The 13015-nt window shown below is 37.1% G+C and overlaps 2 protein-coding genes and 1 pseudogene across 4 annotated transcripts; all 3 read right to left on the bottom strand.

Annotated features, from left to right (window-relative positions):
* Positions 1-178: 178 nt before the first annotated feature.
* LOC111780662 (EIN3-binding F-box protein 1 pseudogene) lies at positions 179-2928 on the bottom strand (annotated as a pseudogene).
* Positions 2929-4214: 1286 nt separating this feature from the next.
* Positions 4215-7110, bottom strand: LOC111780448 (uncharacterized). Its single transcript, XM_023660867.2, has 5 exons — positions 6750-7110; positions 5116-5372; positions 4874-4970; positions 4702-4768; positions 4215-4612 (listed from the first exon to the last, which is right to left on the bottom strand). Exons 1-5 carry the CDS (start codon positions 6806-6808, stop codon positions 4559-4561), a joined length of 534 nt encoding a protein of 177 aa, XP_023516635.1. The 5' UTR covers positions 6809-7110; the 3' UTR covers positions 4215-4558.
* Positions 7111-7503: 393 nt separating this feature from the next.
* LOC111780541 (uncharacterized) lies at positions 7504-9845 on the bottom strand. Of its 3 annotated transcripts, XM_087119414.1 has the most exons (4): positions 9709-9767; positions 9319-9383; positions 9064-9217; positions 7504-8002 (listed from the first exon to the last, which is right to left on the bottom strand). In XM_087119414.1, exons 3-4 carry the CDS (start codon positions 9213-9215, stop codon positions 7852-7854), a joined length of 303 nt encoding a protein of 100 aa, XP_086975540.1. In that variant the 5' UTR covers positions 9216-9217; positions 9319-9383; positions 9709-9767; the 3' UTR covers positions 7504-7851. The 3 variants fall into 3 exon arrangements, with proteins under 3 accessions (XP_086975540.1, XP_086975539.1, XP_086975538.1); XM_087119413.1 differs by lacking the exon at positions 9319-9383 and having other exon boundaries at positions 9709-9845; XM_087119412.1 differs by having other exon boundaries at positions 9064-9383; positions 9709-9760.
* Positions 9846-13015: the final 3170 nt, after the last annotated feature.

Raw genomic sequence — 13015 nt, 5'->3', positions numbered from 1 at the left:
AGATCCCACGTCAATTGGAGAGAGGAACGAGTGCCAGTGAGGACACTGGTACCCAAAGAGGATAGATTGGAGATCCCGCATTGGTTGACGTTGAGTCTCGAAGGGGGTGAACACCAGGGAGTACCAATCAGGACGCTAGACTCTAAAGGGAAGTAAATTGTGAGATCCCACGTGTTAGAGAACGAATCCCATGTTATCCTCATATCATTTAGGGTACCCTACCCCCCTAGGGGGTCCTCTCTCTGTCCCTATTGCCACTCCTTTCTTCTGCCGTCTCTCATCTCATCATTACCAGAGACCAAAGACAGTGAATTCTTGAAGGCGTTTGTTAAGTTTTGCTTGCTTCTTTTAGCCTTTGCCCTGTGGTGGTTTTGTCTCTTTGAATTCAATGCTCAAACACTTTTGTAACTAAATGAGACTTTAAGTACAATCAAAAGTTGCAGAGTACAACAAACAAATCCAAACCAAACCAAACCAAACCCACAAAAAAAGAGAGTGTTCTTCAACAAAACAAGTTTTTAATGAAAGGGTTGCAACCAAGACCAGAGCTTGGCTTTTGGCTACTTAGTTTTCTAGTCATTTGGTTCATTTAGATCAGTAAAAACCCAGATAGAAACAAGCATTCATGTTAAGAGAGCTTGAACAAAATGGTCTGTTTGGTCTCTTGTTTATACGAGGATGTCACAGCTCCACAACTTCTCCACAAGCGCCTTAGTTGAGCTGCTGCTGATAGAGCTGCAACCTTTGAGGTTCAACCCCACCAGAGTCTTCCCCAATCTTTCAAGATAAGGCAAGCTTCTACTTGTTATCCCACAGCAGCCAGCCAATGAGAGTACTAACAGATTGACGTGCTCTGAACGAGCAAGCGCGCGGAGCCCGTGATCCGAGGCTGCACAATTCGAAACATGTAGCTCATTAAGAACTACTAACTTGTCTGCTATTGCCACTAAGCTCTTATCAGTGATCTTCCTACACCCATCAAGATTAAGCAGCTGAATGGTTGCTCCATGGAGTCTAGCCAAGGCAAGAACTGACTCATCACTTAAATTCAAGCAGCCACTGAGATTCACTTCCACAAGTCCTCCACAGCTCTCTAGTAAAGGAAGCAGCACTGCATCTGTTAAACCATAGAGCCCCACAAGGTCAAGCTGCTGAAGCTGAGGGCATTGCCTCCCAATTGTGACTAGCCTTGCAGCAGCACCAAAACCAACGCAATGGCGTATCGATAGCCTCCGAAGAGACGAGCCGTGAAAGAGCAGGGGAATCTGCAGTGCTGTATCCTTGATTCCTGAGCACTTAACAAGTACTAAAGATTTCAGATTTGGTTCATGGTTCGTCAATGAACCGACGATTCCCGATATCGTGATCTTGTTACATTCCTCCAATTCAAGGCCTGTTAGTGTTCTTGCAGCCTTGGAGAAGGCTGCAAGTCCATCATCAGAAATGAAACTACACTTTCTAAAGCTTATCTGCTTCAAGCTTTTACATCCATTGCCTATGGCTGCAAGGCTCACATCAGTAACGCCTTGACAGGAAGTTATTGTCAATAAACTCAATAGCTTCAAAGCTTGAGCATTCCCCATCATCCAAAACCCCTTCTCAGTCACATTTTGGAGGCTGCAAAGGCTCAAATGGGTGACGAACTTTCCATAATGTCCAATCACAGCAAGAGAGAAATCAGTGATATTCAAGGCCTGAAGCTTCACTTTATGCAAAGAACACGAAGCAGACGAAATCAAACTTGAAACGCCACAATCCGAAATCAGCGGACAGTTCTTTAAAGAGATGGACTGCAGCTTAGAACATGATCGTCCAATAGCTTGCAGACTCTCATTCCCAATGTTTGGACAAGATTCAATACTTAAAACAGTCAAATTCAGACAGCCTTCAGCTATTGCTATCAAAGCCCTGTTGGTGATCAAAGGGCATTGACATATATCAAATTTCTCTAACAAATGACATTCTTTAGCTATCTCCAGCACGCCCTCGTCGCCAATCGAAGCGATATTCCAAAGAGAGAGCGTTCGAAGCGATGGACAACCATGGGCTACTGATGTAAGACCAACATTAGTAGCTCCACATATGGAGTTCATCCCTTTAATAGAAAGCTTCCCTAATCCCCCACGGTTACTGGTTCCTACAGCAATAGCAGCAAGTCTTATATCTGTTGCTCTCTTCCCCTCCAAATGTCTTGTTAGATATCCATTATTACAACCACTGCTCATTTCAGTATCATCAGACTTTGAGGATCCAAATGAGTTGTTGCCATTTTCAGCCCGGCGGATAGTGCTTAGGAGCATAAGCCACCGCCTGGACACACAAGCACAACAGCTCTTTGATTTCCCAGTTTGCAAACGTTTAAAGATTTCAAAGAGGCACTCATCAGGAAGATCATCAATTGCCCTTTTGGTGGGTTGAAAATACACATCCATACGAGAAGAAATGGGCATAAAACAGCTCAAACTCGAGTGACACGAACAACCCGAATGAAATTCATCATCCCCCAATCAATCCATGAACAATGTTCAGTACAATCCAACAAGAACTCCATAAAATAAGATTAAACCCAGAAATGATAATGAAAATGTGAAGAAGGGTGAAGAGAATTGGGGGAAAACAACAGGAATGATGCAAGAAATTCAATTGGGCAAATGGGTTGAAGACAAAGGTTGAGAAGAATGTGATGAAACAGAGAATTGGTAGCATGCAATGTATGGAACATAAGAAACTAATTTCGTCTCTTTTCATTAAAAAACTAGCAACTAACTTACACAGTCAAATCATGTTTTCCTATTCTTTTTACTTTTAAACAAACTGCCACAATACCACCACTAGTTTAGCTCATCCTATTGTAGAAGATGTCTTATTTATTTAGTAAGTAAATCAATATATTAAAAGTGGTACGACCATGAATTGAAGCTAAGATAAGGACGGAGAATACAATCTTCGTCACTTGCATCATTTAGTTAATGGGAATAAAATCTCTCTCTCCTCTCTCTCCTCCTTCTCGCCGACTAAACAAAAATTTCTAGCTCATTTGAGGCAAGTTACTACGAGACCTAGTCTGCAAGTTAAGTGGACATATGTAAATATATGAGAAAGGTTAGACACTAAAATTGAAAATATGGAAATATGGAAATGATAAATATTTAGATTATATATTTTAATGAAAATATATTATGGAATACATAGAATGAAGCATAGATGGCGTCTATTAACAAGTTTGAATTAATAACTAATACTTTTGATAAAGTAAGAAAACTAGGAATTCTTCCCCCATTTATTCAATTATTACCTTTTTTAATTAAAAAGAGAGAGAGAGAGAGGAGGATAAGGTTTTAAAAGCTAAAAAAATTAAAAAAATGATGTGGGAAAAGGATTTGTATTTGAATTAGAAGAATGTGGTCATATATTTACACATTGCTTCACCTAAAGTTAAAAAAACCAACCATAAAAGCTAAGTTTTGGCTATCAATTTGCTCCCCACTTTCCCTCAAATCCCTTAATCCACACCTCAACCTTCACTTTTTGTATATTTGGTTAAAACCCCATAAACGTTTATTCATTTTGGGACAAACCCCATAAAGGCTTTGTTCGAAAAAGTTATTGTCTGTCTATCGTTGGCTTTTATGGTAGAATCAGTCGGGGCCTAAGAGGCGTCGGTTTATCCTATGGTGGTAGAATCAGTTGGGGCCTAAGAAGCAGTGGTTTACCCTATGGTGGTTCGATCTATAATTTATCATTCATAGATGTTGATAAGATTTTTCCGTTTAACAACACTTAAGGATGGTATAGCCTTAAAGTTAAGGGTGAAGTTCAAACGAGGAAAGGCATACATCGCCTAAATTCCACCTATTTCCATCAAGATTATCATTTCTTGAATGACATCATTAAGCTTTTTATTATTAGAAAGAGACAAAAGTTGAAGATTATTATTTAGTCAAGTGTTTTGGGGTCCAGCTCAATTTCCATGGAGGGGAATGCATGCATTTAGTTTTAAGTTGAATATAATATATATATATATATATATATATCATTGGATCCTCCTAATGGGATGAAGAGGTAAATAAATGAAAAAGAAGCCCATGGTATCGGAAGATGTGTGATTGGTCAATGCAGGTTGGCTCAATAAAAACAATACCAAATTCCAATTCAAATCATTTTTTTCCCTAAAATTTCCATCCAACTTCACTTAACTTGGAAAGTTTTGAAACTAGGTAGTGAATGGTGGAGAGTTTCAAAGTGTTCTTATTCATAGAATGAACAGCGGAGAAAACCGAACCAGAATGCATACAAAATGGTAGATATCTATCTATCTATCTATCATTCTATATTGAGTATCGAGTTCTTCTTCTGCTGTCTCGGTTTTAAGAACCCAAAAGCGCTCGAGCGCATGATGGTGTTAATACATTTGTACACCTGAAAAATGCAGGAGGATTGATAAAGATAAAAGATAAAGATGAAGATAAAGAAAAACACCCTTTTTGCTCCTTTTGCAATCCGTACACTGAGAAGCTTCCTAGAGATTCAAGGAATGTATCCAAAATAAAAACCAGTTTCAATCATATAGGCCCTCTTGTTCCCATACTTCAACAAGAAAGTTCACCATTTCCTGTCCAAACCAAGATTTTGAATCTCTTATTCGTAGAACGAACAGTGATTGGAGAACGAAAAAATGACAAAACTTCACAGCGAACTTACCGACAAAGGAATTCGATGGGGAAAAGGCTGTCTTGTACCCAGTAAACTGTCATATGTTGCACGCCAACTGCATACAAATGCATACGTAGACGCACGGTATGATGATTAATACACCTTTCATACCTCTATGATACCTACTATTTACAAAGGCACACGAAGCTCGTAAACTGACCTGATTTTTGCCTTCTGTCGTTCTTGAGTTTCATCCGTTGTGTTTGTATTACTACTTCCAATCCACTGCAACCTAGTCTGGTTCCAGAGAAGCAAACCTGAAAGCAATGAAGATAAGTAGATTGCTCGTCTCCATATTGACCAGGTTATAATGAAGAAACGATAGCTCGTTAAATGCAGTTAATGATCTCGAATGTTACCCACGACTTCAACAAAGATCAGATGATAAAGAGGGAAACTTGCCATGGTTTACATATTCAGAAGGGTTGCTCACACTGCCACCAACATTGCTTTGACTGTGTGTGAGGTTTGATGTACTGATAGACGAGATGCTTCGTTGAGACTGAATGGTGCTGTTATCCAAATCACACGTGCTTGTGCTCCAAAAACCATCGGATATGCTCGGTTTCTTGACTACTCGTCCTTGAATTCTTAATCCCTTAGATGGCTCATCCACAGCAATAATAGGTGTGGGCTTAGTGCAGCATCCAAAACAACCCCTGCACTGTTATAAACCTAATAAAGCAGTATATGCTATAAAATTGCAGCAAAAACATAGCATGTGCACCATTCATCAATAATGCAAGGCAGTTGTCAAATATTTCATTTATGGTTAGATGCACACACACAACTATTAACAATAGAAATTATGAGAACGCACGTTCTACATTGAATGTAGAATGATCATTGATTAATCCTAAATTGCTCAAGTTCTCATGATGAATTGAATGGATGTCACCATGAACACAAGCAGAACACTTCGGAAAAAAGAACGTGCACGTTAAAAACCATGGTAACCGAATATTATAGTACAACATAGGTTGGATGACAACTACGACATTCCCATATCAGTTATAAGGGCGTGGAAACCTCTCTCTAGTGGACGCGTTTTAAAACTTTGAGGGGAAGCCCGGAAGGGAAAATCTAAAGAGGACAATATCTGCCAACGGTGGGTTTTGGCTATTACAACAACAATGATTACGCATCTACTAATGAAGTTGTAAGCAATAACACCATTTAAACAGGGCGAAAAACGAAAGAAGAGCCTAAGGGAAACTGGGAATGATTGTGCAGCAATTAAACATCTCAACTACAATTCAGAAACAAAATTCAGCTTCTACAGAACTAAGAGAAGTGTGGGGGTTTCATACTTCCAAGCATAAACTTCGAATATTAATGAATTTAGTTTCATTTTTTCAAGGATCCACCTTGATATCAATTCTTTCTACTAAATCAGCACAAAAAAACTATAATCTTAAGACTACAGGCTACAACAGACAAGTATTAGGCGGCTAATACCCTCTTGACAACTCCATGGATTCACACAGCACAAGGGTAATGCAATATGAAAGCAAAAGAATTATGTTCAAAAAGAATTATGTTCACAAGCAGTTTTTGAATTATGTTCAAAAAGTAGAGCTCTAAGCTCTACTTCCTTCTCGTAAATGAACAAAAGTTATAATAATCTATGATGGATGATAATGGATTCTTTAGTATTTGACCTTTTTGATCGGGGATAAAGTTGTTAGGGCAACCTCATAAAGGAATAAGACTTGGCTTTTCACTTTCTTCGCCCAGAAAACAAACAAGAAATGAACTAGTTCATATTATTGGCCCCATTTCCGCACAACTTGGAATATACACAATCAAAATTGAATAGTCAACAAGCTCTGTAAAACCAATAAGTAATCAAAATTCTTTCATATTAATCAAAGATGCCCAAAGAAAACTGTGTACTGCTCAGTAAGTCAAAAAACAGAATCATTCACAAGGGATACACAAAAGGGGCATCACAGAACTCCATTAGGATCAAGGATTACATATAAGTCCTTTCCAAAACTGCATTGAATGATAAGTGAGGAAGATAAAGAACTTACCCCATGCAAGCGAACAAGCGGCTGATCCACGCGGCGAAGGAACTATTCAGCATGACCATGTTGATGATGAGCCGAAAGCGCAGAGAAGGGCATCGATTCAGGGAAAACCAATGGGAACCCAAAACCCAGCAAACTGGAAAGGGATAGAGTGGACTTTGGGGCCAAGAGAACTGAAAGTTAGATGAGAGAAAAAGGGAAAACTCGAGTGGAAGTGAGAATCAACCAAATACCATAAAAGAAAATGGGTGGGTTTCCTAGAAACTCAGAAATCAGAAAAGAAAAGAGATGGGTATCGATGTGGAGTAATGAATTCCTCTGGGGGTAATATGGATAGTTCAAGTGGTGGATTTTTGTTGGTGGTTTATACTCCCCCTTTATGTGTGGCTCTGGCCCCCACTCCCCACTGGGTTACCATTATCAGCAGCAAAACACAGTGATTTCTTATTTAATCTACTACTTGGACCTTCATTTATGATATTCAAATCATGCTGGTTTTGTTTTCCTCGCCAATTTTTCAAAGTTCGAGACCAAATTTTCTAACCTTAGAATAAATCATACCAAATCTTCAACTTAAAAATAAATACTTCATCCATAGATAACTTAAACGTTACCCTTTTAAACATCAATGATTCAATGATCTATATTTACTTGATTCTTAGAAATCTGTATACATTTAAACTTGACAATGATCTATATTTAAACCTAATCCACTAAAAAAGTAAGTTAGAATTGAAATAGATATGGCAAATGAGACTAAAATAGAATTCAAACTTTTCTTAACTTGTTAGCATACAAATTGATTCATCATATGTTGATGGATTTGAGGATTATTTAAAAGAAAATTAAGGATTGCAAGTCATGTTCTAATCTCCAACATAGTACAGGGCGCAGTTCAGTTCTGCCGCCACTTTTCAGAAGCTGAAAATGAAACTGATCGCCGGCTCAATGTAACAGCTCGTCCTGCCATTCTAAATATCAAAACCAACTCAAACAGAACAAAACTCAGAGCAGCTGAGCTTTTTTCTTGTTAGAAGGAGCAGAATCAAATTGTAGAAATTTTCGTGGCTCTCAGAAATCGAGATGTTTGTGTCGTGGACTTCAGCTAATTGTGTTTCTTCAACAGGATTGAAGCCAGACCCATTCTCCAACCAAACAACATTGTTGGCTCATGCTTTTGGGGGAGGAGAGAAGCCAGACCTGTTCGTGAGCTATGACTGGGAAGAATCTCTTGCTTCACCTCACTACTTGGGAACCTGAAAAGGCGGGTCACGTTTGATGCAATTAGCTACAAGAATCATGTGATTAGTCCCAAGTAAAAACCTGAATACCATCATCCTACATATGGATGTGTTAATAAGTCCCAAGTAATGAGGAATGAAAAAATGACTTCCAACAATCCCCAATAGCTGCATGGTAGAGAATGAAACTGGAAGAAGACTTGCAAGTGATAAATTTAAGGAATCTGGCCTCAACATCATCTTTATACGAAAATAAAAGGCAACATACTTTTCGGTACTCAAGAAATAGCAAAAGTTCTACAATTTGATGTTGGAGTTATGTCCATTTTTGTTTTACATAAAGTGCATAACTCCATTCGGTTGATGATGGTAGGGAGGGGGTCTCACATTTGCTGATTAAGAGAATGATCATGGGTTTATAAGTAAAAAATATATTTCTATTGGCATGAGACCTTATGCTCAAAGTAGACAATATCATACCATTGCAGAGGTTTGTGGTTCCTAACATGGTATCAGAGTCATACTCTTAATTTAGTCATTTCAATAGAATCCTCAAGTGTCGAACAAAAAAGTTGTGAGCCTCAAATGTGTAGTCAAAAGTGACTCAAGTGTCGAACAGAGGGTATATTTTGTTCAAGGGCTTTAGAGAAGAAGTCGAATCTCAATTAAGGAGAAGTTATTCGAGGGCTTCGTAGGCCTCAGAAGAGGCTTTACGGTGTATTTTGTTCGAGGGAGTCCCACGTTGGTCAATTAAGACGATGATCATGAGTTTATAAGTAAGGAATACATCTCCATTGGTATGAGACATTTTGGGAAAACCAAAAGTAATATCATGAGAGTTTATACTCAAAATGGGTAATATCATACCATTATGGAGGTATGTGTCTCTAACACACTCATGCAATGCCCCTATGTAATAAATCGTCAGTCCTTATCTTGAGTTATGCAACAACTCTCTTCAATGGCAAAAGGCATAATTCTTCAAACTTTTCCATCTTAACAGATAAACGGATGAAATATGCATTCAAAGACTAAGAACTGACAATGCCCAAATCAAAGGGAAGGGAAGTACTCACAGGTGGGGAGAAGGTCCTTCACTAGCAGATGTTGATAGGCCTTGGCGTTGCTTGTGTTTGGGATTGGATGAGCAGTATACATACACTCGACCTCGACGCTTCACTGTCCTACAAAACTCGCACATCTTCTTCACTGAAGCACGTACTTTCATGGCTGGAGGAACAAAACACAAACATAAAACAAAGAAATGAAACGTAGTGACATGCAGAAAAATAGAAATGAAACACTGAAATGCTCGTAGAAAATGGCCAAACCAATGAGCTCCCCTCAACCTCCCCCCTCCCGACTTCCAATCTCATTATCAAATACCAAGATTTAACTGCATTAACCCAATAAAAAATTCTTCCTCAACTATTCAAAATCCAAAACTCGGACAAGGTTAATCGAAACAATCAACATTTGCATAAATTTTACAGCAAGAAGCCTGGGAAATAGCTGTACAATAGAAGTTAAACTAGAAATTTCCGAATTGATTCACAGAAATTAGATCCTTATCCCACGATTGTCACTGATGCTGAAAATTGTTAAAACAGAAATCGATACAAAACCCTAAAAAATTGACAATGAACATGAAAAGACGCTTCAGTAACTCCAATCTGAGGCAAAGCTTAACCTAGAAGATGAACGATTTATTAGCCAAATACCTTGGAATCGGGAGCGACGGCGTAAAGCTAAGATGAACGCAATACCTTGGATTGGTGAAATAAATTATTAGAAATAGATTACGTATGTAAATTAATTAAATGCATTTTTTAAGGTAAATTGATTATTTTATTAACTCGGTGATTAACAGAGAGACATGTTACGGAAATTCCAACAATAATCGAATGACAAATTAATTAATTTATAACTTAAAGTTTTCTTTTTTTTTTTAATTATATATAATTATAATAATTATAATAAAGCTCCTTTTTCAAAGCTTCAGTCATTGAAATGTCACCTACCCTTCACCTAAAATGCCAAACTAAAACATCTTTACCAATAATTCATCACTCTCACCCATCATACATACTTTATTATAATATTCGAGACAATATTCCTGACCTTGATTATAAATCTATGATCATTTCATAAATTAGCCGATGTGGGACTTTCATCATCCATGATCATTTCCTAAACTAGTCGATGTGGGACTTTCATCATCCAACACTTCCTCTCGAACAAAGTACGTTTCCCCTTAATCAAGGGGGACTCAGGACTTTCATCATCCAACACCTCCCCTCGAACAAAGTACGTTTCCCCTTAATCAAGGGGGACTCAGGACTTTTATCATCCAACACCTCCCCTCGAACAAAGTACGTTTCCCCTTAATCGAGGGGGACTCAGGACTTTCATCATCCAACACCCTCCCTCGAACAAAGTACGTTTCCCCTTAATTGAGGGGGACTCGGGATTTTTATCATCCAACACCTCCCCTCGAAGAAAGTACGTTTCCCCTTAATCGAGGGGGACTCCTTTTTCTTTGCTATGGCTCTAATACCAAGTTAGTAATTTTTTTACTATGCCTTTGAGGAGGCTCGACTCCTTTTCTTTTGGAGTCCTTTGTTCGACATTTGAGAATTTATCAATCTATTGACATGACTAAGTTTAGGGCATGACTCTGATACCAAGTTAGTAATCACGGATCTCCACAATGGTATAATATTGTCTACTTTAAGTGTAAGCTCTTATTACTTTGCTTTGGGCTTCCCCAAAAAGCCTCGTTCCATTGGAGAGAGTATTCCTTGATTATAAACCCATGATCATTCCCTAAATTAGCCGATATGAGACTTTCATCATCCAACAATAATCACTACCACTGTCAAACCGTCCCCTCATCTCACCTACCACTATTTTTCTTAGGAAAAGTTCATTATATTTTTTACGATACTCTTTTCTATTGATGAAGAAGGGATCTCGTGCTCTTCAAAAAAAATGAAGGCAAAGGTCCCCCGAACTCGAGTGGAGATCTTCCAGGGACACTCAACCAAAATTGCCACTATCGATCTTAAAGATAGAGATGCAACAAAAAGTCTTAAAAAAAAGCGCTAAAGACCTCAATCTCATACGCGAAGTTATATATAATACAATAGTTATTAGAGGTTATTACAAGAGGGTCAAAAAGTTAATGGGTGAAGTCATTGAGAAGCATGTAATTGGAGGTCATAGTGAATGGGTGGGTATGTTATCATATCCCACTTACACCCTTAAGCCTCCTCATTTTTTATATTCACTTTTTACTATTTCAGATGCCTATATACATATTTTTTATATATTTTTATAATTTGTCAATATTTTTATACAATATTTTACTTTTAAACGTCTTAACGTTAAAATATATATGTGACGAAAAAGTCAGATATTCAAATTTTCAGTCCAATTTACAATTATAATATGTTTGGTACACCAATTAAGTCAAGAAATTGGAAGCTATGGCCACCGACTTTCTACAATTATTGGCCCCACTCCAACTTTCCCATTTCCCAATATTTCTCTATTTAAAAAATAAATAAATACATTTACTTTTTTTTTTTTAATTATTATTATTATTTTATGAGATGCTAAATAATTTATTTCCCTCAAATTCCTATTATTTATTTAAATAATTAACTCGTGGAAGAAAATTCAATTTTTTTAATATCATTCCAAAAAAAATAAAAAATCAGACTGGCACATAGAAGACTCCGACCAATTAAAAGCACATGATACACTTATAAAGACAGGTTGGAAAGGATTGTTCATACCAAACAAAACAAGCAACAAAAATGACACGAGGTAAAACTCTCCTCTTATGGTTTTGCTTTGGGATTCTCCAAAATGTCTCATTCGAACAGAGATAATATTCCTCACTTATAAACCCATGATATTCCATTAAATTAACCAATGTGAGACTCACTTTTAATAATCCTTAATACATCAAAGTACTTTTGAATAATTTTTTAAAGGGTTAAAAATAAATTTCTTTTTGTTAATGATGGTTGAACTCTCACGTTGACTAATTAAGTAGAAGATATAAGTACATAAGTAAAAAACACTATCCTTATTGGTATGAAACGTCTTGGAGAAACAAAAACACAAAGTCGCGATATCTCGTGTTTAAAATTGATAACATAACGCCATTATGGAAAGTTGTTGTTCCTACAATAATATGGTCAAAATCGACCATATTTCCCGGTTCCAAGTTCATTATTCTACACCTAAATTACTGTTATTAAAAACATTGTTTTTATCAATAATGGCATAGTGTCGACATACTTTCCAAACACAGACACATAATATATATATATATATATATATATATATATATATATATATATATTATTATTTTTTGTGACACACAACAAATTTTAAACAAAAAGTCTAGTCACCATATCTGAAACTTTCAATGTTTTTTTAAAAATTAATAATACACAAATATTAATTAAAAAAAAAAAAACAAAAAAAAAAACAAAAAGAAACAAAATCCGCCCTCTTTCTCCAATTTTTATTTATTTATTAATATCTTTGGCCATACTCTGTTCGGTTGTCCCACCTTCCCCCATTTTCGACCGACGATGAAGTTGCAAGCACCCCCACATGGTGTCTGCCCCAAACAACTCCCAACCCAAAAACTGCAATTTACAGAATGTCGAGGGGCTTCAAACGACAAATTCGACATTATCCAAGGGCCCTTTGGCAATTAAAATAAATTTGCTTCAGTTAAAAATATTTATTTGGCCTTCACTTTCACACCCACCAATATGCAATTTTATAAAGTTAAGGGCCAATAATTGAGACTCTGCAGAAGAAATAACAGAAGTTAATTACAAAAATATTTGCGGTCGTGGTCCAAGTTGAAATTTTTGAAAAGGAATAATGTGTAGGAAGCATCCTGGAAGGTGCCCATCTTCAACCTTTGCACTAAATATTAATAAATTAATAAAATTTGACTGACAGCACCTTGCCTTCGTCAGTAACCCCCCAAAAAAGCCG

The sequence above is a fragment of the Cucurbita pepo genome, chromosome 18 (genome assembly GCF_057944985.1).
Source record: "Cucurbita pepo subsp. pepo isolate OVF chromosome 18, ASM5794498v1, whole genome shotgun sequence".
NCBI classification, from domain to species: domain Eukaryota; kingdom Viridiplantae; phylum Streptophyta; class Magnoliopsida; order Cucurbitales; family Cucurbitaceae; genus Cucurbita; species Cucurbita pepo.
The sequence above is the reverse complement of the archived record's forward strand: the minus strand, read 5'-3'. Positions and strand labels throughout refer to the sequence as shown.